Consider the following 25,862-nt stretch of genomic DNA (forward strand, 5'->3'; position numbering starts at 1 on the left):
TTTAATTTTGTAAACACAAGGGACTTGGGATTCCAGAGCAAAAAGAGCATGTGCCTGGGGGGGAGAAGAGGAGGGAGAAATAGGAATCAGAGAATGTTAATTTTAATCAAGCCCAAAACCCAAGATTACAATTCTGGTTCTGTTATTTGCTTTGTCTACTCTTATTAGACAGACAACAAAAAACCCTGCAACATATCAATCAGTCCCCTACAGAGGATGCTTTACCTCTGCTTACAAGTCTTCTGGTTACATCTTCTGAAAATGCATCTCTTTCTAGACGCATTTTGCTGAACTGAACTGATCAATACTTCAGCACAGAATCTCAGAGTAGTGAATACAAACATTTCAAGTCCAAAACAAAGGTACCAACTATTAAATATACTTCTGTACCAGAAACAAACAGCAAGCCTCTCAGCCAGACCTTTAAAAAGGTAACTGTATGATTTTTCAGAGTATTCAGTACTTCCACTGATCTCCTGAGAATACAACAAATAAATATTAGAATAAACCTTACACCCTTTTTATTTAATAGCCTGTCTCCCTAAAAAAAAGAAAAAAAAGGGGTTGTTTTCTTTATGTTTGCAATACTTTTGCTTCCTATCTCATTTGCCTATTTCTAAGGCCTTGCTATTAGTATTGATCAAAAACATGGTTTGGGCTAAAACTCCCATTGTTCTTCTGTTGGCAAATTCTTCTCTATATCCTCTTACATTATTTAAAACCTTCTCTGTCTTTCATAAGTGGCATCTTATCCCAAAACTGATTTGAGAAATACAAATCATAAAAGGTTTTTACAGCTGGATAAGTTTCCAGATAATTTAGAAAGCTGATGCTGGGTTTAAATTTTCCAAAAACAGTATTGGAAAATGTGGCAGTTAATGCATTGAGATACAGCAATTATACTTCATTAAAACAAAATAAAAAAAAGTCCCTAATTGTCTGTACACTTATCAAGCATCTCAACATTGAGATACTAGGTTCAGTTCACATTTCTGAGCGTGCAGATTAAGCATACCTGACTGCTTTCAAATTCTGAATTCACAACTCTTCTAACCTGCTAGGACAATCTTATCTACACTGGATTTTTATATGCTGTTGGAGAATGAGGGGAGCTTGATAGGCACAAGGAGATAGAGGAGTAACAGAGAGACCATATGAAGAGAAGAAATGCAGGGAGACCTCCTCACCTGCACAGACCCTGCCTATGCACTGGTCAGGAACAACATTTCCTTTTGCTATCTTTAAGGGATTGTTGACTTCGCCTTCCCAAGACTCAGGTGACTCCAAGGAAACCAGGCTGTTTCCTCTGCAAGTTGGAGGAAAGGTGTCTCAGGCCTAGGGGAGGACAAGGGGCTTTGGAAAGAAATCAGCTCTGCTTCTGCCACTGATGCCACTCTGGCTTTTTTCAGGGAATTTCTGTTGTCTGTCAGTCCTTTCCTACCAGTCAGATGATAGCTGGATTTCATTAAGGCCAATTTCTACTTTTTCATCCAAAAAACATTATCCTTCAAACTCTGCCAAAAAACCTCATATGTTTTTTTCTTTTAATGCAGTAACACTGAACAGTCTAAAAACTTCAAAAAAAACCCCAACCCAAACAAAAATCAAAACAGTAACTTTTAAATCTCATAGAAGTTTTGCTACAAAGAAAGGTCTCAAGTCTGACACACATGTTATTTGGAGGGAGATCCATCCAGAGTTTTTTCTGAAAGCTGGTACTTCGTCCTAATTCACAGCAAAGACCTTTTCTGCTGCCAGTTGCCAGGGAGATTAGAAATACTATTCAGGCTTGGAGGGATCTTTTGTCTCAAGCTCTCAAAAAGCTCTCACTGAACATTTAAGGCCTTCTTCATTTTCTGTCATTTTAGGGGAGAAAAGGGAATGGAAATTTGTTATGGAAGGAAAAACAAGCATCCACAGAGCCCAATCATTTGCACAACAACAATAGCCTCAAAAGAACAGCTCAACACCACCTTACCACCAAGAAAAGAAAACAACTCCAATACAAAAGAAAATCTCCCTTCAACAAGTAGTTAGTATATTCTTTCTTCTAACAAGAGGCTATAGAGGGCACACAGAATAAGAAAATACTGCAAGGATTCAGGCTTGCCGCCACCAGCATCAAGAAAAAGAAAAAAAAAGAAGCTTAAGAAGAGGTGAACATACTTTGTCCTGTTATTTTCTTATGTAAAAAACATTTAGGACAGAAACTCAGGTCGTTTAAAAAAATGAAACCATAAAACCTCCCCCCAGTGTCCTAGATCTTTTGTAAAACTTAATAAGCAACTGCTGAAACAGCCAAAATGATTGAAAGGGTTTCAGTAATCCTAGCCTTTCAGTGTAATGGCAAAACTTCTATGCTTATTTATATTAAAGATCTGATCTTCCCTATCAGCTGCCTGCAAAAAAAAAAAAACCCAAAGAAAACAAACAACAAACAAAATAAACCTTAAGAAAAAAATAGCTTGTACTGTATGAAGAACTACAAAAGCTGTAGGCTGTATATTTTAACTGGTTTGCTTATGTTCCTGAGAGCTCTTTTAAAGCCAGCATTTTATCTATGTAAACTTAACCAAAGTTTAGAAAACCATTTACCTAAATGCATGGACACTAAAGCCATTCTTTTTACTTTTCAAATTTCTAGGAAAAAAACAAATACAAAATATTTCAGATTATTTTCCAGTGTCCTTCAGTTGTGTTCCCTGTACACAGAGTACAGGCCTACCTAAAACTTCACTTAAGTATTATTTGAAAATGTATATAAACACCTGGAAAAGTCAGCAGATAACAATCATAAATATTTTGTTGCTTATTCAACAAACCATTTGTAGAAATTGCATGGTACACGTCATCCTATGATTTACAACTTCAGCAAGCCATTTAGGCTACTCCAGCACAGCTCTCCAAGGCCAAAATAGTAAAACAAAACAGTCATATAAAGTATTTACAAAGTAGAGCTGCTTTCTTACACGGATAAGCCTTTCTGCTGTCACTAGTACCTGCATGAATCTTTACCAGAAAACTTCAGCCTAACACTCCACTGCCACTTGTAAATAAACAAAGAATGGCAAGCATCAATATATTGCCATTTTCTGATTGAGAACAACTTTAAAGCTTACCCAGACTCCAAGCATCTGCAATGTACCAGTTTTTTCATTTTAATTAACCTGAATGAATCACGTTTCAGCTAATAATTAAAACTTACAAGTTGTTTGTTTTTACAAGACTTTCTAAGCCAAATTATCATTAACAAATTACATTATACTGTATAAGCAGAATAACCAGCAGCAATTCTGAGTTAAATGCCACAAGAATCACAAACTGATTAAGATATTTTATTAAAATTCAAACTATAATGTGAGCATTCTACTTACCATTTTCACAATGTCAGCATAAGCTGATTCAACAATCACTCCACGATTTGTTGAAACATATTCAACCAGTTCATTCAGTGTTGCTCTCTTAATTTCTTTGCTTTTCAGGTCTGAAACAGAGTCCATGAAGTCAAAGAGGACACAACACTGTTGCAGCTTCTGACAAAAAAGATCTTGCTGCTCATTGAAGGTGGCATCTATAAAAAACAAAAACAAACAACCCTTAAGTCTGCAGAAGCAAAAACAGGATTTCTAAATCTATGTTGCTGACAAAAATTTGCATAGCTACAACTGGGGTTTTTTTAGTATGGGGAATAGTATGCTCTATAGCCAGCAAATCAATAAGCAGTGTTGTCAAAACTGAAAATGTGTGTTTGAGTATGTTAGAATGGAAGACCCACCATTCACGACTTTTGGTACATGCAAGAAATAACAGACAAACATAGGGCAGTAAATATATTTACAGAAAATCAGCGCCTGAATTAACTTCATTTGAAATGCATTGACATTGATAAGTCCCAGCTCTCCCCCACCAAAAGTCATACACAGAAGCAGTGCATCATACTAACCTTTCATTCATCCGATTTGTCTCATTCTGTTCCCTAATCCTCTATTATGTAACCTGCTTAAAAGCTGTAAAATCTGCTTTGAAGGAACCTTGTCTTTTTACCCCAATGCAAAATGCTTCACATACTTTTGACATCATGTGATGAATGTTTCTCTTAAGAATCAACTCCAATATTTCTAAAGGATTAACCCTGAATGTTAATGCTTTGGTCTAAATAATTTATTACAATCTTAGTCATGTAAGGGTTTTCCAGATTTTTTGGCCTATTAAGACAATGTGTTTGGCTATGACTGGACATTTTCATTTTAGAGTGCACTACCCCTCTAACCTGATATAAGTAAAATTTCTCCATTAGCATTTCACATTAACTCCAAAAAAGATGGATTATGAAGCACTACACACTTTAAAAATTTAATACATACATCCTTAATATGTTGTAACTGTTCCAAAGTTGCATGAACACAACAAAAGCAGTCGTGGTTTTAACTGAAAATTTGGTTTAATGGGCCTTTTGTTCTTGTTTTAATTATTTGCTGGGGGTTCAAAGCCACTTCGGCAATGTAGCATGACCTCATCTATCAGCCAGTTGGGACTTCACTTATTCTGTGAAAAAAACCTGTATTTCCAATTTTATCTCCAAATAAAGAATGCTCTCCCCCCTGAAGAATTTTCAAGATAGGTCTATAGCCAGACTACATCCCTTAGCAATACTGCAGTGAGTGAGTGATGCTAATAGCACTGATGTTCCATCACGAAGAAATTATCAAGACAAGAAAAAGGCAACTGCATTGGAACACTGAGTATGGAAAATCTTAAGTCTCACTTTAAAACCTGAACAAATCACAAAAAAATCTCTCACACTTCTCTTTGTTTCAGAATGATTCTAATTGAACAAACTCTATTTGAAGATTGCACCTTTACCAATTCAGGTACTCTTTGGTAATGCCAGTTTCTCAAGTTTCTTACCAGAACACCTTTCATTTAGTGGCTGGAACAACAAGAGTAAAAACTTGGGTTTAGTACTGAGTAATTATCTGATAGAATTCTTTCGTTTCCATAAGCAAAAAGTAATTGCTACAATGGACTGACACGCCTCCACTGTAATTCAAACTGCTCGCTCTGCCCTGAAAATTCCGACTCCAGAATACTGTATTGTATTCCCTTTCCCCACCTGACAGTTACGATCCTATTAGCTGAGCATAACAACTTCAGTGAGCTTTTGAAAAAGCCAGCAATTACTACTCCCTCATGAAGAACAATTCACTCTTGAATGTCAATTCTGCAATTTTAACCGCTTTTCTTTTGAATAAAAAACCTTGCAAGATGCTTGTTTTGCTCAGATAACTACAAAGACACGAATTGTTACACTCTGCAAAATAATGAACATCAGCTGTAAAAACATTTGTAAGTTACATAACATTTCAGTTCAGATCTTCTAATATTCTAGAGCGGATTGCATGAGTAAGTATTGTATCATAGCAACAAAGCAATAACAGTGACATGCTGAGGATAAAATCCAAAAAGCCTAATTTAAGGAACCGACACAGGGAGGACAGCTTTTTTTGCCGCTGGCACCAAGCTGATACCCAGACTAACACAGGAGTCAAGCCTACTTGTTTTTCCTCACTACAAACTTAACTATACTCCAAGTTACAAAGGTCTCGCAGTGAGACACAGCTAATACAGAGTAGTTAGTTGATGATTAAAAAAATAAATAAATAAAAATAAGTAAAATTTACCTAGAGATTTCAAAAACCAGCAGACAGCATCTGAATACTTCTAACAGTGGTGAAAACAGACTAAAGATCTAAGGTTAAAAGCCAGTAACAGGAATTCAGACAAAAATAACTAAATCACTACCTTCCCTAGAATATCAAAGGAATTCCTGCATTAGCCACTTTTAGTTAGATACCAGAGTATCAGGGAATCTCTCTCCTGCCATGAATCACCAGTCCATTTCAGTAGCAACCTGATCTATCTCAATTCGATAAATTTTGCCCAAATGAAAAACCGTCCCATAAATCTGTTTTGTTGTTCTTAAAACATTTGAAGTAAAACCAAAAGAAGTATTTTCTTCTACACACACATTCTTTTTTCAAACTTATAAGAGGAATCATAATTATTTTATCATCTTATTATTCTAGTGATCTGAAAGAAATTAAAATTATGTGCAACCACGATAGAAAATAAGGTAACAAGAGAGCCAGTTCTGTTACATCAGCACGACCTGGCTGTATGTGCTCAACCTCTGCTTGACACATTGCACATTTGTCCCAGGAATGTTATGAGAGGTACCATGGGAACCACTAAGTGATTGGGGAAAATTTGTTTGTCAGATAGCGCTCTTAACTTCTCAAAGCCTTGTCTTTAACTATCCCAGCACAGTGGAAGCTAGACAACTCTATCCCACAATAAAAATCATATCATAATAGTTTATTCTAGTTGTTTGAATAAAATAAACTGCACCACCACAATTGCATCAACACTGCACCTTTTATCTTTAGTAGTTTAACAATCCGTGACGTGATTTTTAAGCCAGTTTCCATCTAACATCTATCAAGATTTACACCATATATGTGAAATTCAAGATAATTGCTATTCTTCAAATGCCCTAAATACCATAAGGACCATAGAAGATAAATTAAGTTCAAAGTAGACGGTGGATGCCTCAATGAAACAATCCCAAATCAAGTAGGATGGTGGGAAATCCTGAAGACAAAAACTTAACATCCGGCACCAAAAGAATTATTACAAATTATGATCCACTTTAACCATGACTCTTTCTTGCCTCTGGTCATTTCCACGATGGATAGTAAAGTGTTTGTACCTGATTAAAACTGTTAATTTGATTGTTGCACTTCATAATACTGAAATTCTCAACAGACTATTTCTACTGTTTACAAAAACTCCATCATTACAGACACACATATCAGCCACAATATCAAGCAATAAAATTTACAAGGAAGTTGACCTGGAAGTTCATCCTGAGCAGAAGTTATTAAACATTAAAACTGCATGATTGTACAGATTTGTCTCTAAATTGAATGCTTTTAAATTTATAAGGTAATCAATGCAAATCTAAGCATGAAATATTGAGTTAAGAGATGAATCTTCCCAGGAAAGGCCCAAACAACATAGATAGGGGGAAAGAGTTCACAATCACAGAGCCACCTCACCGGTAGCTACAAATTGGAGCTACAAACAGCACTGGATCACTAGCCCAGGGACTACAATGATGTCTTCCTACAGGATATTTATCTCCTATGTTTACAGGCCTTTCTGCCAGAAAGAAAAGATAGATACTTCTCCTTTCTCATCTATTGTTTACCCAAGACCTTCAGTACAAAGCCAGAGAACCTAACATAATCCTTGCTTCAGCAGCAGAAACCAGACTCTAAAGCCACAAAACCTCTGTCAGCTACACAAATGGCAAGTTCAAAAATCATACTTTCCCTCCAATACAAAGTAAACCCTCTCGATCATTTCCGACAATTTTCCCTTTTTTTTTTTTAAAGTATCTCTAATTAAATATTTCTACTTTTTCCTGAAGAAGCAGACCTAGGAAGACGCAGAAGCCAGAGAAACAACCAATAAGTTTTTCCTCTGACAGCCTCTTCGAGCAGTTCATACATAGCCCTTTCAAGCACTTAGAGGACAATGACACTATGGAATAAAGTACCACACATGCTGTACTCCTTAAATTGAACTTGGTGACAATCCTACACTTCTACATAATTCCCTGACAAACAATGTGTGCTGGTTTAAAAGTTAACCAGCAGGGGGAATGAACCCAACTCAAAGGAGAGATTATAAGTCAGAATAACAATTTATTAAAATAATACAGTAAGTACAATAATACAAACAAACAATTGGTCTCAACCCACAAAAACCCAAATGTGTAACCCAGTACCCTGGGGCCTGAACAAAGTGGTGTTCCTTGGGCCCTGTTTGAGTCCAAAGTAAAGGGAGAGGGGAAGAACCTGCTGGTGGGAGAGCTGCTGCAGTCTGGCCAGAACTGGTGATCGCAGTCCAGTGGTGGTCTAAGTCTGGTTGAGAGCGATGAGATGCAGCCGTCCTCTGGATCCCACGAGTGGGTTGAAAAATGTTCCAAAACTCCAAGATTATATATCCTCCAGTTCAGGCAGGAATGCTTGGTACTCCCCTCAGGGCGGGGAGTTTCACAAAGGGTGTGAGGACAGAAACATCTTCCTATCTCACAGGCCTCTTAACACCTAGTTTATAGCCTGAGGAGTCAGGCTCTATGGGTAGAGGGTGCGAATAGTCTATTGACAACAATAGTCTAGTTTCTGGGAAATGACATGGAAGGCTATAGAATACAGTTTTGGGTTACACCCACCATGATGAACTGATCTCAGCTGTCCTAACTAGGACATTATCCACCCCTTATTCTATGCCATCCATGTCATGCCCAAATTAACCCCCTTTAAAAACTATATCCCTTTAAAACTATATACATCTATCTATCTATCTATCTATCTATATATATACAATGAAACATTACAGACCATTCTCACTCAAAATTAGGTCCCCTTGTGGTACACAACGTGTCTCCCCATCTTTTTGCATTACCCACCACGTGGAACCAGGTCCCTGAGCAAAAACAATCCCTCGGATGGGTTTGCCTTTGCTTGAGGTGGGACTAATCCAAACAGTCTTCCCTAACATTCCTCTCATATGTACCACGGGGACTTTATCTCCATCTACAGTATGCAAAAGTTCTGATTGGGCAGGGCCAGCTCGATTGATGGAACCTCGGGTGTTGACCAACCAGGTGGCCTTTGCTAAATGCAGCTCCCAGTGTTTGAGAGTCTCCCCACACAGTGCCTTCAGAGTGGTTTTCAGCAGTCCGTTGCACCGCTCAACTTTTCCAGCAGCTGGTGCATGGTAGGGGATATGATACACCCACTCAATGCCGTGCTCTTTGGCCCAGGTGTCTACAAGGCCATTCTTGAAATGGGTCCCATTATCAGACTCAATTCTCTCCGGGGTGCCGTGTCGCCACAGGACTTGTTTTTCAAGGCCCAGGATGGTATTCCGGGCAGTGGCATGAGGCACGGGGTATGTCTCCAACCATCCAGTGCTTCCTTCTACCATGGTCAGTACGTAGTGCTTGCCTTGGCGGGTTTTGGGGAGCGTGATGTAGTCAACTTGCCAGGCTTCCCCATACCTGTACTTTGACCACCGTCCACCATACCATAGAGGCTTCACCCGCTTGGCCTGCTTGATGGCAGCACATGTCTCACAGTCATGGATGACCTGTGAGACAATGTCCTTGGTTAAGTCCACCCCTCGGTCACGAGCCCATCTGTATGTTGCATCTCTCCCCTGGTGACCGGAGGCGTCATGGGCCCATCGAGCCAGAAATAATTCTCCTTTGTGCTGCCAATCCAGATCTACCTGAGAGACTTTAATCCTGGCAGCTCGGTCCGCCTGCTCGTTGTTACGATGCTCCTCATTAGCCCGTTTCTTGCCTACATGAGCGTCTACGTGACGGACCTTCACACTCAGCTTCTCTACCCGGCCAGCGATGTCCTGCCACATCTCCGCCGCCCAGATGGGTTTCCCTTGGCGCTGCCAGTTGGCCTTTTTCCATCGCGTTCCACTGTCCTTGCTGTACGTGGAGGTCCTCCTTGCAAAGGTATCTCTCCCTCACACTGGACAACAGTCGCCACCAGAGGCTGAGAGTTTCCTGCCTCCTTCCAATCCCCTGATCAATGACTACATCTCGAGACAGGGATCCCAGCTGTCTGGCTTCACTCCCATCTAGGATCGTATCGTTAGCTGCGGCATCCCAGATTCGGAGCAGCCAGGTCAGAATGGACTCGTTCGCCTGTCGTGTGAACTCTCTCCGGAGCTCACGTAGCTCACCCAGGGATAGGGACCGAGTGATTATTTCTGGCTCTGTCTCCTCCGGTGGATGTGAAGGTCCCGCCTCTTCGTCATCATTTGCTATGCGAACTGATTTAGTCTTTGATTTCCTTTTCTGGACAGGGGCGACTGCTATTGGTTTTGCTTGTTCTTCTGGCTCCTCGATGGTTTGTGTGGACACGGTGCTGGTTGGTTCATTTCTTTCTCCCTCTGACTCAGCTGTGGTTTGGGTGGACGTGGTGTCTGCGGATTTGGTCCTTCTCTCCTCGCCCTGACAGTGCTGTATCATGTCAAGCAGTGCCCGGTAGGCAGTGGCCAGGGCCCAGCAGGTTGCTGTGAGCTGGCCATCTCTGGAGCTGCCAGAGCATTTTTCCTTCACCAGTCTTATCATGCTAACAGGATCCTGCAGTTGTTCAGGGGTGAATTTCCAGATCATTGGAGGAGAAAACTTTTCCAAATACTGGCTGATGTCCTCCCACTTCCCGTGCCACTCAGCATTATCTGCTCCCAGGGCAGGTGTCCAACCAACCTCCCTAAAAGGCACTTTTCTGACCCTAAACATGGTGTACACAGTACAGAGCAGACAGAGCAACACTAACAATAACATTATGCTGTCCTTAACATCAAAAGGGAACTCAATATTTTCAAAAACTGTTTTAGCAGGTCTGAAGGGGAAGAAGGAGGTGGGAGGCTGGAAACCATCCACCCCTGTTCCCCCAAAAAGCTGGGTACGATTTTTAATGAGGCCCCAGAGGTAGCAACCCAAACCAGGACAGGCAAACAGGACTGAATACACATTTACAATGAAACTCATTGCTTCTGATGTTAGAATGACATAAACATAATATACTAATAAAGCAATTTGGATCCCTCTCCCTGGTCTTAAAGAGAGCATCAAAACAGGCAAATAATACGCCATCTGTGGAAATATGAACAGGCTCAAATACAACATCCATGTGAGTGCATCAAACAACATGGTGATCAGGGAGTTTCTATATTCAAATGGACAAATGTTTCAAATGAAATTGTGATTCTGACTTCTCTCTCTCTGCCCCACGTTGGGCGCCAAAATGTGCTGGTTTAAAAGTTAACCAGCAGGGGGAATGAACCCAACTCAAAGGAGAGATTATAAGTCAGAATAACAATTTATTAAAATAATACAGTAAGTACAATAATACAAACAAACAATTGGTCTCAACTCACAAAAAACCCAAATGTATAACCCAGTACCCTGGGGCCTGAACAAAGTGGTGTTCCTTGGGCCCTGTTTGAGTCCAAAGTAAAGGGAGAGGGGAAGAACCTGCTGGTGGGAGAGCTGCTGCAGTCTGGCCAGAACTGGTGATCGCAGTCCAGTGGTGGTCTAAGTCTGGTTGAGAGCGATGAGATGCAGCCGTCCTCTGGATCCCACGAGTGGGTTCAAAAATGTTCCAAAACTCCAAGATTATATATCCTCCAGTTCAGGCAGGAATGCTTGGTACTCCCCTCAGGGTGGGGAGTTTCACAAAGGGTGTGAGGACAGAAACATCTTCCTATCTCACAGGCCTCTTAACACCTAGTTTATAGCCTGAGGAGTCAGGCTCTATGGGCAGAGGGTGCGAATAGTCTATTGACAACAATAGTCTAGTTTCTGGGAAATGACATGGGAGGCTATAGAATACAGTTTTGGGTTACACCCACCATGATGAACTGATCTCAGCTGTCCTAACTAGGACACAATGCATGACAAGGATCACGTTGCATTCCACTGTGCAAAGTTTAGCAATTAGTGCCTGTTGTCTGGTTACATTTCCTATGCTGTGTGCAGTCGTACCCAATGGTGGAGGGATCTGCTAGAGCAGAATGAAGCCTTAACACTGACATGGAGAGAGGAGCACATACATGTACTTTGAGACACCAAATCTTTGGGTTTGGGGTTTTCTTCACATCAGTAAGTTATAAGCACTGTTGTGCAGCCTGATCTTTTCACAGACACCATTAGTCTGAAAAGGAGTTGGTCCAATAAACTCTGCCCTAACCTACACAAACCAAGAACAGGGGCTCCAATTTAACCTAAACTTTATTTTTGTCCTCAAGGGTTCTTGTGTACATTATTATTGTGATCTCTCTTAGCATCAGTAACAATGTTCATGTTACAGGCACAGTAAAGCATCTTTACAAGATGCAGTTTTGATGCAACTGATGTTACAACAGGGGACTGAGCATGTTTCCAGGTTCTCAGAAATCTCCATCTGCAGCCTGACAGGCAGCAAAGCAGTTGGCTGGCAACAAGGAGAGGAGTGTCTCCCTGCCACCCCCTTGCCATTTATTCCTCCCTTCCTCTTCTCTGTTCCCAGTCACATCCATCCATCAACACTGGCTCTGGAACTCGTCAGGCTCTTCCATAAGCTGCTTTAACTCAATAACATGGTCATATTAGTGAGGTTAAATGGCTTCTGGAGGGGCCTGATGCACATCAGCTCTCACACAGGATGAGAGTTGGGAGCAGAAGCTCTGCAGTGAGCTGCTAAGTTAAGTTTACCATCTCCTGTGGAAGCACTTCATCCAACTATAAAGACATGAGATAATGTATAGGTAGGCTTTTTCAGTGAAGTTAGATATTTTTGGGGAATAATACATTTTGAGGGTTTTGTTTTATTGTGAGTTTTGGTTGATTTTGTTTTATATCACTTTAAGCTCCTTTTTAAAGAAAAATTTGGCCCCTGTATAAAATCTTACAGTGTAGTTGGCTACACTGGTAGTGTATAACATTCCCCAGTAACTCCATACACCCGTAACAGATTTTCCCACAATTCCAGCTTTTGGTAGCTCAACAACCCAACTGAAACTGATGGGACTACTCAGATGAGCACTCGTGCAGCACTTTAGGCATCCAAGGAACCTTTTCATCAGATTTTCCACATAGAAAAAAACTCTGTTACCCCTTAGGAATAAGTACCATTATTTAGTAGACCAGGACTGTAGGTTTTTCCTCTCCCCCCTCCATTCTGGGTTCAACAGCAGGTATTTTCAAATTACTTGTTACCCCAAAATCTAGAGCTGTTGCTGGGACTCTGGAAGGGGCTAAGTTCTTTTGCATGTCATCAGCAAACAGAGTTCTGCCTTTCCAGGACAGATAAGGGAGTCAGACAGAGCAACTTTATGCATCTTTAAAGTTAACCAGTCCTTCTACAATAATAGGTTTGTTCACTAGAGAAAAAGGTTTGGAAGACAATGAAGTAAAATGGTATTTTCAATCACTTTTGAAAGGAAATTTATACTACCTATAGGAGATTTAAAAAAAAAATACTTGGCACAGAATTAAAGGTACAGAAAGTACGTTGGTCAATCCTGTCTAGGACCTGTGGGCTCATACATTTAATCTCTTCATTTCAGAAATCAGAAAGTCTGCAAAGATGCAATCAAGATAACAAGCTGAGCTTCTCCTGTACTTCCATGTTTAGGTAGACTATTCTGCAGATGGTCATCAGGCAAGACTTGCACTGAAACATCCACGTAAACAATACTTCAAAACACAGTGGTACCCTACTTGCTTAACTATCCCTACAGCACACATTTCACCCAAGTTAACATACACCCTTCTCCCATCAATTATGCAAAGTCAAATTCAAAGTGGCAAAAACACCCACCTAAAAATCATACCATCATCCAAGTAAATATCTCTTTTCTTTTGAAATAGCTGAAAAAAAATCATAAATTTTGCTTATTAGAATATTCTGGATTTAAGATCAGTTTTGTGATACATGCCAGTGAAGGAAAAAAAAGAATTCACATATTAGATGAGAATAACAATCAACAGTTAATTTTATTCACACACTGCATTGTGGTTTACAGAGTTAGTTACAAGTCTAGGCTATGGATAATTTTGAAGTCACTTAATAAAAGTACTCCTGGAAAGCCATCTCGCATCCAATATCAGATATTGTTTGTTCAGAGAGTCTCATCTGCTGCTCCACATGGCCAGCAGTTGACCTCAACAAATCAGTCCAGAAAATCTGAAAAGCCCATGCTGATCTAACAACATCTGTCACAAATTCTGTGACATGACTTCTTGCAATGATAATAAACTGCAAGTGTCTTATCTAGATTATAAGAAAGTTTGGAAGACAGTACAAACAACCTCATATAGTTAAGAGTCTCTAGCTACTACCATGTTAAATCCCTTGATTTTAATTAAGTTTTGAGTCAGCCAAGACACTTTAGACAGTAAAAAAGTACCCTGCTGAAATGCTTTCATATTAATAGCCCTATTTTCTACTGTCTAATTACAGAAGACAACACACAGTCAGATGCAAAAAGTAATAGAAATTATCCTCTTGGTCCTTAAAATGTTAGATAGCAAGACTCTAGAAACCAGGCCTGCCACAATTCACTTCATTTCTACCATAACTCCTCAAACAGGAGAATTAAAACACCACTGATTCTTTAAACAAACAAAAAAAGACTCACCAAGCATACCCACCATTGAAACAGGGACAAAAAACACCCTAAAATCACCCTTAACAAAGCATACAACTTGAACAATAGGAATGTTTCCTCAAGAGCATACCAGCAGTTCAAAATCTAACTGAAATTCAGCTCCATGCAACAACAATTATAAAGAAAAACAGAAAAAAAATTTTGTCCAATGACTTGACACAGTTGAATCAATGTTGATTTTGAAAGTAGAGAAGTTGGGCAATTTGCATGTGGTCAACCATATGAAGTTTTGTTCAGAGTGATACTTTATTTACCAGAACAGGCAAATAAGTTTCACTTCTTACACAGCTGAAGCATGTTTTCAAAAAACAATTACCTGACTACCAAAACAATTACCCCCTACTCCTCTGGTATATGAAACAAGCTTTCTCTCATCAGTAAGTCAACTATTATGTTCCCCAATGCATTCACTTATGTTTTTGGCATACACTGCAACTGTATTTGCTGTCTTCATTTAAAACCCATCAAGCAGTTTCAGTGACTGATGATATGCCACAGCAGGCCTATTTTGAATATATCCAGAGCCTCTAAGAGCTCGCCATTCTCTCCTGCATGCAAGACATTAGCCCAAATAATCATTTCACTGGCCTGACAAAGGTGGAATAGATCATGATTAATAAGTAACAGTGATCTTAAAATTAATTTAAATTAGGAACCCTGACTCTTTAAGGAAGATACTGCTAAATTTAAGGTCAATAAATCCTAGCACGGAATTAAGATGCACAGCCAAGTCAAACTGGGAAAAGGGGAGAGTAATTTATGTCTTGAATGGGAAATTGTTTCTCAGAAGATGTAAATATTGGATGGATGGCAAACTTTAACTTAAAATTACAGAAGTTGACACAAAGAATTAAAACTGTTTTCCCAAAACAGAAAAGACAACTCCTAAATAGCTTTTGTTATACTAAAATGCAACAAAGGTTTTTGTTATGGTAAAGCAGAGATACTTTCAAGAAATCCTCCTAACAAGAAGGCATAAGACCGCTCAAAGCCCTGAGTATGTAAACAGGTCTCTCTTTAAAGTCTAACTCAGGTTACATACATTGTATTAGCCACAAGGTGAAGGTACCCAGAGAGGCTGGCACACAGTAACTTGTTCCTGCTACCTCACTCCTGTCAGGAAAATTCACCACTATCAAGACCCAAGAGACCCTACAAAAATGGAAAGAGAAAACAGATCAAGCTTCTGAGACTGTCGAATCAAAAAGATCAGAAAGGACATCGGTATGATGCTCCCTGTTCCTGACACAAACTGTTAATTATACTTTTCCCCAAGTGGAAGCACTTACCCTTAAGGAATACTATCTAAAGTGTAAGAGTTCAACAAAATTTTGGATTGTTGCACGTAATTTTGAAGATATCACCCTTCAGGTTGTGACAAGGAGGACTCAAGGAAGCATTTCACAACTAACCTGCTAAGAATTAAAGAATAACCTGAGCAGCTCTGCTCCCTATTTTACCTCACATTAGCTGTAGTGCTCTGCACCTACATTACCAGGGAATAAAGAGAGATGAAAAGCAGGTGACAAAAGCTGTGTGCCACACAGGCTCAGTATAATACCCATTATACAGGGCTGCACTAAAAACATTTTTGATTCATAGGAACCTGAGCTCTCTGCTATGAAACCAAATCTATTTGCACTTTCTAAGTTTGAAAGCACAGAAATTGTATTTACAATTCTCATAGAATCATAGAATCAGCCACGTTGGAAGGGATCTCTGAGATCATCAAGTCTAACCCTTGATCCAACCCCGCTGTGGTTACTAGATCATGGCACTAAGTGCCACATCCAGTCTCATCTTAAAAACCCTCAGGGAAAAAGAATCCACCACTTTCCTGGGCAGCCCATTCCAATGCCTGATTACCCTCTCTGTAAAGAATTTCTTCCTAATATCCAACCTAAACCTCTCCTGGCACAGCTTAAGACGGTGCCCTCGTGTCCTACTGATAGCTGCCTGGGAGAAGAGACCAACCCCCACCTGGTTACAACCTCCTTTTTCAGGTTGTTTTAGAGAGTGATGAGGTCTCCCCTGAGCCTCCTCTTCTCCAGGCTGAACAGCCCCAGCTCCCTCAGCCTCTCCTCATAGGACTTGTGCTCAAGTCCCTTCACCAGCCTTGTTGCTCTTCTCTGGACCTGCTCCAGCACCTCAATATCCTTCCTGAACTGAGGGGCCCAGAACTGGACACAGTTCTCAAGGTGTGGCCTCACCAGTGCTGAGTACAGGGGAAGAATCACTTCCCTGGTCCTGCTGGCCACACTGTTCCTGATCCAGGCCAGGATGCCCTTGGCCTTCTTGGCCACCTGGGCACACTGCTGGCTCATGTTCAGCTTCCTGTCAATCCAAACTCCCAGGTCCCTTTCTGCCTGGCTGCTCTCCAGCCACTCTGTGTCCAGCCTGTAGCACTGCAGGGGGTTGTTGTGGCCAAAGTGCAGGACCCGGCACTTGGCCTTGTTGAACCTCATCCTGTTGGAATCAGCCCAACTCTCCAGCCTGTCCAGGTCCCTCTGCAGAGCCCTCCTGCCTTCCAGCTGATCAACGCTCCCCCCCAACTTGGTGTCATCTGCAAATTTGCTGATGGTGGACTCAATCCCCTCATCTAAATCATCGATAAAGATATTAAACAAAACTGGATATTAAACAGAACTTAAGTAAACAGAATTTAATAAGTTCCCTTTATATTAAGTCAACAGCAAAACTCACATGTGACTGAAATTACAGCAGTTTATAATAATTAAGTGTTAATAATGAAGTAGGTCATAAGTGGATCTAGTGTGTGATATTATTAAGATTAAAAATTTATTAAATTGCATTCTTCCCCAATCATTTCCTCACCTTATGCAAGTATAAAATTAATTTTAAGTAAGATGAAGTTGCTCCAGTTTGACATCACACTAGAACATGCAAGTCAACATTACAAATCAAGTTTGTTTATGTTTTCCCAGAAACTGAAGGAACACCCATGTAATTTTCACATGGCAATATTTGTGCTCAGTGCAATATAAAAACAGCTTTTATTTGAAACCAAGGGGTAGCTGTTAAACATTTTGCAGAAGTACAGAAACCCATTTTGCCTTTAATTTAGCACTTAGCTATTTTAAATGTGAAGGAGATGTACAGGGGAGTAATTTAATAGGAAATGTGTGCAAGAGGAAACATTCAATCTAGCTTTTCAAAAGGGAAGGAAAAACCGCTTCTCCCCTTGAATTCCTTCGTAAATCCCTGTGGAAGTTACAAGTATTGGATATAATTCCTTGGATAAATAGATAGTTTACGAATTGGCTGAACAAATGTTTCTTACTTTTCAGTCTTCTCAGATAAGTAATATGAGATACTTTATAGTTCTTCCTATTGTAGCGTTATTATGATTAAATTAGACAGGAAACACAGGTGAAATTCTGGGTTTGCTGCCGTTAGTGACCAAACTCCCACCAACCTGACTGAGAACAGATCATCCTGAGCAGACAAATATTGAAGCACTTGCAGGATCTCTTTGCCTACTTCACTTTAATTAAACACTTAGCCTCATAAGTAAAAGGTTGAGCTACTTTTTCATCAATTTTAACCATGCTCTAGCAGCTATGTTCTATCAAAAATAGTAAACATCAAGTATTTAGTAATGAGGGATCCTACACTTACGCATATTCCCTTTTGGCAAAATCTCTCCGCTATTTTTAAACTAAATTTACAACATTTTCATGTACTGGGTTTATTTTGATCCTGCTTCTTTCTCTTAAGGGAATATACACAGAGATGAATTACCAAATTGTGTCCTTCCTGACTTTATAGTGGGACCAAGCTTATGCCTCTCAAGAGGGTTCTGACATTTGCACCTTAATTTGTCTTCTCAAAATAAAATTACTGCTTTTCTACAGAATCCAGTGGTGCTGAAATACACAAGTTTACTTCACATACATAATTCAAAATCAAAGTTAAGTTCTCATTTGTTGCTGTTACATACATGTGGAACCAAAACATGCTGTTAGCAAGACTTCAGTCTTTTATGTAGGCCATATTTTAAGTAAGCATAGAATTTTTAATAGAAAACAGGATACACTTTTGAAAAGTTTTACACTATTACACTAAATTAGAACTTTTCTTTTTAAACCCATTTACCTACACTTTCCTATAAAATTTTACTTGGGAAGAAAGTAATATAATTAAAATCGTGTTATTTTTAAAAGGACCAACCATCTCCAGAAATAAAGTAACCCATTAAATCACTTCTAAAAGTTCATTTATTTACGCAGTGATGCACTCTGCTACTTCTCAAATACAACTACAGTAAAAATAAAGCTCTTTACCTCTTCATACTCAGACATTGCTGTAACTTTTTATTCCTGCTCTTCTTCAGATCAGCCTTCATGGCCCAATCTATACTGTCCTTCTCTAAACTCGCTCACCCCACCTGCTCTTTCAGTTCTGAGAAAACCTACCATGCTGCTTTCATGCCTGCTACCACAGCTTGTCAAGTCTCCAAGTGTGCGATCGTCTCAGATATAAACTTTTAATCAGTAATTTGAAACTCATAACGTATGGAAAGTTTTTCTGTTATGGTAGGGAGTAACTTAAATGTCTTTTAAATTCTCAGTGTTTAAAAATCACTTACTAGAATTACAACATCTTCCTTTTGCAGCACTGTTCTTGAATATACATGCGCAAGTAAACTTTTTCGTTGTTACTCGCACTTTGACCTCCCAACTCCACAGCAAGATCTGTATTTTTCTTCTGAACCCTGTTATATCAAAGGTGACAAAACCCACCAATGTCACCAAAGCTTTGCCTGGTAAGGTCAGGAAAAGCAATGGCAAAGAGATGAATGAGAATGAGATGGAAACCTTTTCCCAGTGGCACCCAGGCAACATAACAGCACGATTTTTATTTTTTAATCTATAGCCTTTTTTCACCATATCCATTGCAGCAACACAAGCTACTATTTTAGCAGGCTACAGGTCTGCTAAATTCTGATCAGGCTGCTGTTTCTTCCCATAGCCTTCTTACCCTTAAACACTGAGCCCTAGTATCCTGCATGCACATTTCATGAATCTTTCCCAGCTTCACTTGCCAACCTCACCCCCAAAAGTACAGCAGCCAGAAGCAGTACTACTAAACACAATGACCGAAAGTGAATTTCACGCTCTAATCACAGCCACTGAAGTTACGCTCTCCTCAATTTTAAACCTCAAGAAAAGGTTCATTTGATGAACCAACTCATCTGCAATCGATTCCTGATGTACAGAACAAAACCCCTAAGCCTGTGAAGTTTCAGGAAGTGAAGTTCAAAAAATCCAAGGTTGCGATGAAAAGCTATGACGAAATTAGAAGGGAATATGACAAGAAACATTTCCAGTAATTTTCACAGCTGACAGGATTGTTGAGACTCCCAACACTGAGCTCACTGCAGCCACTGGAAAGGAGATGGCTTCTGCCCTTTTCTCCTGCTCAAGCTTCTCTAATCAGCCTCCCAGTTCCATACTATCCCCTCACCTATAATGTACTTCTGGGCTCTTGCTTGCAGAAAATTACAAGTTTTCCATGGGCAGAGTTGCTGTGCCTAGCAGTGCTGCAGACAAGAAACCCAAAGAAAACCACACACAGCAGCCTCACAGAGCAAGGCAGATGGGAGCAGCACAGCACATCCTGAAGGATCTATACGTAACAGCATAGTAAATACTGACTCATCAGTCTTGGTGCTGAGCTGCAACAGCTAGAACTGGACCAAAGAAGAATCTAGACCAAATCAGATTTTTTTTTCTTTTTAGTACCAACAATATACAATTTATTTTTCCTCTAGTCTTAGAAGCAGTTTGAACTGTTTTTTGCTGAAACTAAGAAAATTAGCCTGAGGAACAGTTCCAAATAAAACTGTCCATACTTGGCATGGAAAACTTCAGTACAAACAGTTCAGCAATGTTGTAAGCAGCTGAGAATAAGGTCTTGTGAAGGAAAACTAGGCAACCTTAACTATGATGAGTTCTGCTTTTAAGTCAGACGTATACTATGAAATAGGCATCTTGTAGAGATACTTCACTGTTCATGACAGAAACTAGTTCAGTGATTGTCTGATAAAATCAATGTTTCAGGCACTAAAAAAGAAGCTGTCACTGTCCAGTTTCGAGCAGAGAATTTTGCCAAGGGAGTCTTATAAAACAGATGTTATTTACTACCTATTAGTCTAATTTATCTGCAGTTCCAACCTTCAAAATCTACGTGCTGCTATGGAACAGTAATTTTAGCCTGTTAGATTAAAGCCAGAGTCAGGATGACAATGGTATAGAAGCTGAATTTTTATGGCCTTCTCAATGGAAGTGTCTTTTTTCATCAGAACACAATACATATCCCCTCAGTGCTTAAACAGAATATTAACCTGTCCAGAACTGTTGATGTGACACCTTTTCAAAAGCACTGAATGATTTTAAGATAGATAGATAATAAAAAAAAAAAAATCTGCAGATTGAAATAATCATCTTTTGATCAGACAGCCTGGACCAATAACTAATTCCATTTGTATTTCCTGCAGCAGCTAACACTAAACTCAGCACCTGCAAAACTACTATCTGACTAAACTAGAAAGCAATGATTATGGAAAAAGAAATCTGATACTAAGCTGGCACACAGAAGATGTGAAAGATTTAAATAGAAAAGTTCATGTGAAGACTGTCAATAGGCTCTATATTTAGGAGTTGCTCTTGATGGAAGTATATTCCAAGACCAAAAATTCAAGTCTATGGATAAAAAAAGGTCAATTTGTTAAGAATTAAAGACTAAAATGTTCCACTCCATAAACTAGGAACAGTTCCTTAATATAGAAAAAAATTCAAACAGCTCGTTTTTCATGGAACTACTAAAGCTTTTTTATCTATTATAGGTTCTTTATTTCTCAAGATTGTACCTTCACTAAAAAGGAAGTTTTGACTATTTTATAGTACACTGTGCTGAGATTATACATAAGAGTTAAACCTAAATTCCTCATAGAACATCCTCATTCTTCATTTGAAATACAGATTCACTCTCAAGGAAAAACTCACCCAAGTTGATTGCAGTTGCAAGGGATGTTGAATACAAAAGGTAGAGGATGGGGACTACAGAAGAGGAAATAACAATGACTCATAAGGGATAAAAAAAAAAGTGCAAGTCTGAGACAGAAAACTCATTTCACTTACAAATATTTATAAGGCTGGAGTAAAAGTAAACTATTCTAAAATTTTAAAATACATTTTCCTTTAGGGAGCAAAGGCAACTTAATAGAAGAAGAAAATTCTCTCAGCTGTTTTTAATTTCACTTACTTTTGTCACTGAAGCACAGGCTATGGGACTCAGAACTCAAAGTTTAAGGTTTTGAAGTGATCCTGACAGATTAATGAACATAAAAGTTTTACCCATATGCTTATTAGGCCTTCCTATAACATTTCCACAAAAGTATAGTGACATGGCAACTGGTTTTCAGTCAAACCTGAGCTCTCTCTCTCAAGGGTTTAAGTAAAGAAAAATACTACAGTTAACGCCTATTTTACAGCCTGTATTTGAATGCTGAAACTACACACTGGAAGGTCTTCTTAAAAATGCCTTATTCCAGTATACTTCACCTCCACAATTCTCAGCCCCACAGAGATCATCACAACTCTTGTTAGCCTAAGGCTAAAAGATTTCTGTACTACTTTCCAGTTCTTCTGCTGTAAGGGCCAGAGTTCCCTCTGTGGGGAGACAACTTAATTTAGAAGTGAATACTAAGAATTTATTTTCACGTATTTATTCTCTGAGCATGATATAGGACAAATGCCTGCGGTGATATGCATCTTCCCAAATGGATATTCACTATTGAGAAAAATCACAGAAAGGCATCAGAAAATATTTATTCTTCCCAGCTGCAGTTGACATGTTTGGTACACGGGGGAAAAAACAAAAGGAAAAGATCTATTTGCTTTACAGTCTGACAGACCATATTAACTATATTAAATAAACCACTTTCCACCTGTATTTTTACATGCTTCTTCAACCAAAAATGACAAGCACTACATCTACTGTAAAGGGTCAGATCAGGTTCCAAGGTCAAGTTATGTCTCTTTTTCAAAAACAAAGGTAACTGCATATTCTATCACAGCCTGTTAAAACAACCTTCTATTGAGACAATCACCACTTCTTAAGACATTTAAAATAACACTTCCTTTGCCAGACTTCTTTAAACTCAGTACTCTCAGAACTGTCCATGAAGTGATAAAATCCTACTGTTAACCAGCATATTATTTTGGCTGCAGATTCTTAAAAATATTTATATTATGTAAACTTTAAGGTAACAAAATGAAAAGGGAGATGGAGAAAAAACCAACTTCTACTTCTAACAGATTTAACAACCTTTTTTTTCTTTTAAATACAGTCACTGTCTCCAGTATTTCTTTTTCAGTTTTTAAATAATACAGTAAAATATTGTTCTCCCGAATAACAAACACTTGAGAAAACCTGCTAAATTAACTGAAGAACACATTACTCATTTATTTTGAATATCCTGAGTTTGCTGAGTTTCTATCTAAAAAGAAAAGATATCATCACGCACAAAAATAAGCTGAAGGTTGATGACAACACACAACGTTACTTCTCCTCCTCTCAATCTCACTCCCCCAACAACACCTCCCAGGGAAGAGTACCTACTATTTGGGTACTAAGTGGGACTGTTACCCACTAGTAACAAATCTACTGTATCACTGCCAGAAGGAATACACAGCCAAATGACAGAATTTTGGTAATGCACAGCAGCAGCACAATTAACTCCAGAAATAGGTACTTTTAAGATTATCTGTCTAAAGCCTTTGAAACAACACAACTCTGAAAGTGTGTTACACAACCTGATCTGACCATTTCGGTGGCAAACAAAACAGTCCCTAGAGAAAAGGAAAAATCCCACAACACTCTCTACACCCAAGAAGGTACTTCCTGAGTGGACCATCTCTCCCCCCAGTACAATAGATGCAAGTGTTTTAGGCCAGTCTGACAAATCTAATGGGGAATTTAGAATACTGTTTATACTTATTTTAGAATATTTTTGATTAAACAAGTCAGTACTATAAACAAGATGAAATATTTACAGTAGCATAATACCAAGCTGCTTTTTCATCTAAAAACCACTATTTTTCTCCCAACAGAGGTTTGAAACACCTCGGATTTAGCCATTTATTTGAAGAGATCTGTAAAAGCAAAATGTCTTATTCTAAATACTTAAGTGTATGCTGAGCACCCGTAGGCATCAGTATAATGACTGTGCTTTCCTTTTTCAGCCCCTCCCTAGGTACTCTGGCTGGCGATTCTGTAGATGATACTACACTGGCAGCATCATAGCTAATACTGTTTCCCATATTAACTTTAGAGAATAAAGTAAAGCTGCATCTTCCCAAGATGTACGTAATTAGAACAAAAAGTTACACAAAATGACACATTTACAGAGAGAGCAAACTCTTTCTAGAACCTTTTTTGGTGTCAGGGTCCAGAGAGGTTTAAGAGAGAAAGGGAGAGAGGGAACATCAAGCAGGTGGAAAGAAATTATCCTATGTCCACAGCTATGTTCAGGACAAATCTAACATCACATACCCAAGGGAGAAAAACATGCAGAGGAGTGCTGCAAAATGGAGGACTTTCTGCAAACTGCCTAGCTGGGACACTACAGCTCATAAGAGCATATTTTGCCCACAACTTTTGTTCTGAAGCAGGTCTGTAGGGTAAGCCTTTACATTTGAATCACAGATGGGATTTTCCTTTAAGAACTTAAGGCAATAAGGAAATTCAAACTACTATAAAATCCTGCATAACTGAAGAAATTCCTCTGCTGGTTTACGGCCTCAAATTTCCAAACATCTGAGCTGCTGATGCCATACAAAATTTCTCTGTGTTATAAGTAAAAAGCTGTAAAACCACACTCACAAAACTACAAGACTTAATAACACAGAGGTAAAAATTTAATATTAAAATCCCAGCTCAGCAAAGAACGTAAACTTGGACATTTGGCTGATTTAAGCTGGAATTACTCCCTGAATAAAGCATATATGTTTAACTGTTTGCTGGGTCAGGACTCAAACTTTCTGAAGTCTGCCACCTATGTGTAATACTTATCAAGTGCCTTCACAAGGTCTCAAGTGTGGTTTTCTAAAAGTGATCTCCGAGGAAAATACACTGTCTAAACAGTATGTGAACAGCAGAAACCAAATCTTGATTTCAAACAAATTACATTGGTTATAAATCCCTCAAATCAAACTAGTGCACCAAGACAAGACACAACTTCATACAGAAATGAAAGCCCAAAACAAGAGGCAAGAACATCCCTTGCTGTTGTTAAAACTAAGACTTAAAGCTGCTGCAACAAATGTGTGAAAAACCCAAACAACCAACCCTGTCCTTGTTACTCCCCTGCCCAAGCTTATCTGTATTTATTAACACTTCTGCTAAGACCCATATTTATGATTCACTTATATCTGCCACTCAAACACTAGGGAAAATGGACTGTGTTGAAATACTACAGACATAACTGTAAAAGCCACAAAATGCACACTGAAAAAGAAAAATTACTTAATACCTAGGAATATTTTTAAAGTTTGGCATATCTCATTCAGATTTTGGATATTTGCTGCAAATAAGAGATATTTTTTCCCCACCATCATATGATGCAGCTTCAAAAGCCTTAAGACTTTAAAACTGGTGGGAGCAAAATTAACATGCTGGGTCACATTAAGGTAATCGCTCTCCCTTATTTTTCAGGTCCCTGACAAATGCTTTAGTAACAAGTTTGTATTCTCTGCCTAAAAAGTACTTTTTCTAATTTTTAAAACATACAGAAACCTATTCTGATGTTTAAAGCTGTAGAAGGTTGCAATGAACTTCGTTTCACTATTGTAACCTAATGAACTGAGCCTTCTTGGAGTTTAGCTGCACTACAGAGGATAAAACCTTCGCTGTCTATCTTAAGTTCAGCATTCAGAGTTTTCATTCACTTGTGAGTGTTTTCATACATCACTGTGCAGGAGAAGGTCTCCGAGGCAACTCCTGAAGACCACCAAAACGCCATTCAAACACTGTCCCAAAAGCGGTGCGAAAGAACCGAGCAGCCAAACGCAAACTCTCTCCGGCAACTCGGGATACCATGGCACGGGCACAGAGTTCCTCTTGGCAAAATCCCCCGTGGGAGGAGCCACCGATCGCTCCCAGGTTTTAGCGCTCAATTCCATGCCTTCCTGAACTCAACTTACCGTCTATATTTTCTTCGGTAAGACCTCAAAAAGCACACCAACTAGCCAGAAAAGGGGGGCGCCGACTTAGTGGCCGCAGCGCCCGGGACAGCGAGCGACAGCCAACCTGTGCGACGCTGGTTTATGTGAGCAGAGGAAGCAGAATTCCTGCCGCGGGGTCCCTACCTGGAAAGCATCGGGGGCAGGGGAGGACACGGCTAAAGGGCAGAGGGCGCGGGGAAGGGGCCAAGCCAGGGCAGGCGGTGCCGGCAGCGGCACCTGCAGCCGGAGGGCAGGGAAGGAGGGCGGGCTCGTACCTTTGAGCTGGGGCAGCGGCGGAGAGCTCCA

The 25,862-nt window shown here is 39.5% G+C and overlaps 1 protein-coding gene across 1 annotated transcript in view; it reads right to left on the bottom strand.

The window, feature by feature from the left end:
• The window catches only part of PPP2R5A (protein phosphatase 2 regulatory subunit B'alpha), a 47,548-nt gene extending 21,692 nt beyond the window's left edge, over nucleotides 1–25,856 (bottom strand). Inside the window, exons 1-2 of the mRNA XM_018085068.3 lie at nucleotides 25,832–25,856; nucleotides 3,375–3,571 (exon numbers count right to left, since the gene is read on the bottom strand). Of these exons, the coding sequence (XP_017940557.1) occupies nucleotides 3,375–3,500 (126 nt within the window). The 5' untranslated portion in view covers nucleotides 3,501–3,571; nucleotides 25,832–25,856. The remainder of the gene's footprint in view (nucleotides 1–3,374; nucleotides 3,572–25,831) is intronic.
• Nucleotides 25,857–25,862: the final 6 nt, after the last annotated feature.

This window comes from Manacus vitellinus, unplaced genomic scaffold (genome assembly GCF_001715985.3).
Source record: "Manacus vitellinus isolate BGI_N305 unplaced genomic scaffold, ASM171598v3 scaffold_8_pilon, whole genome shotgun sequence".
Lineage (NCBI taxonomy): Eukaryota > Metazoa > Chordata > Aves > Passeriformes > Pipridae > Manacus > Manacus vitellinus.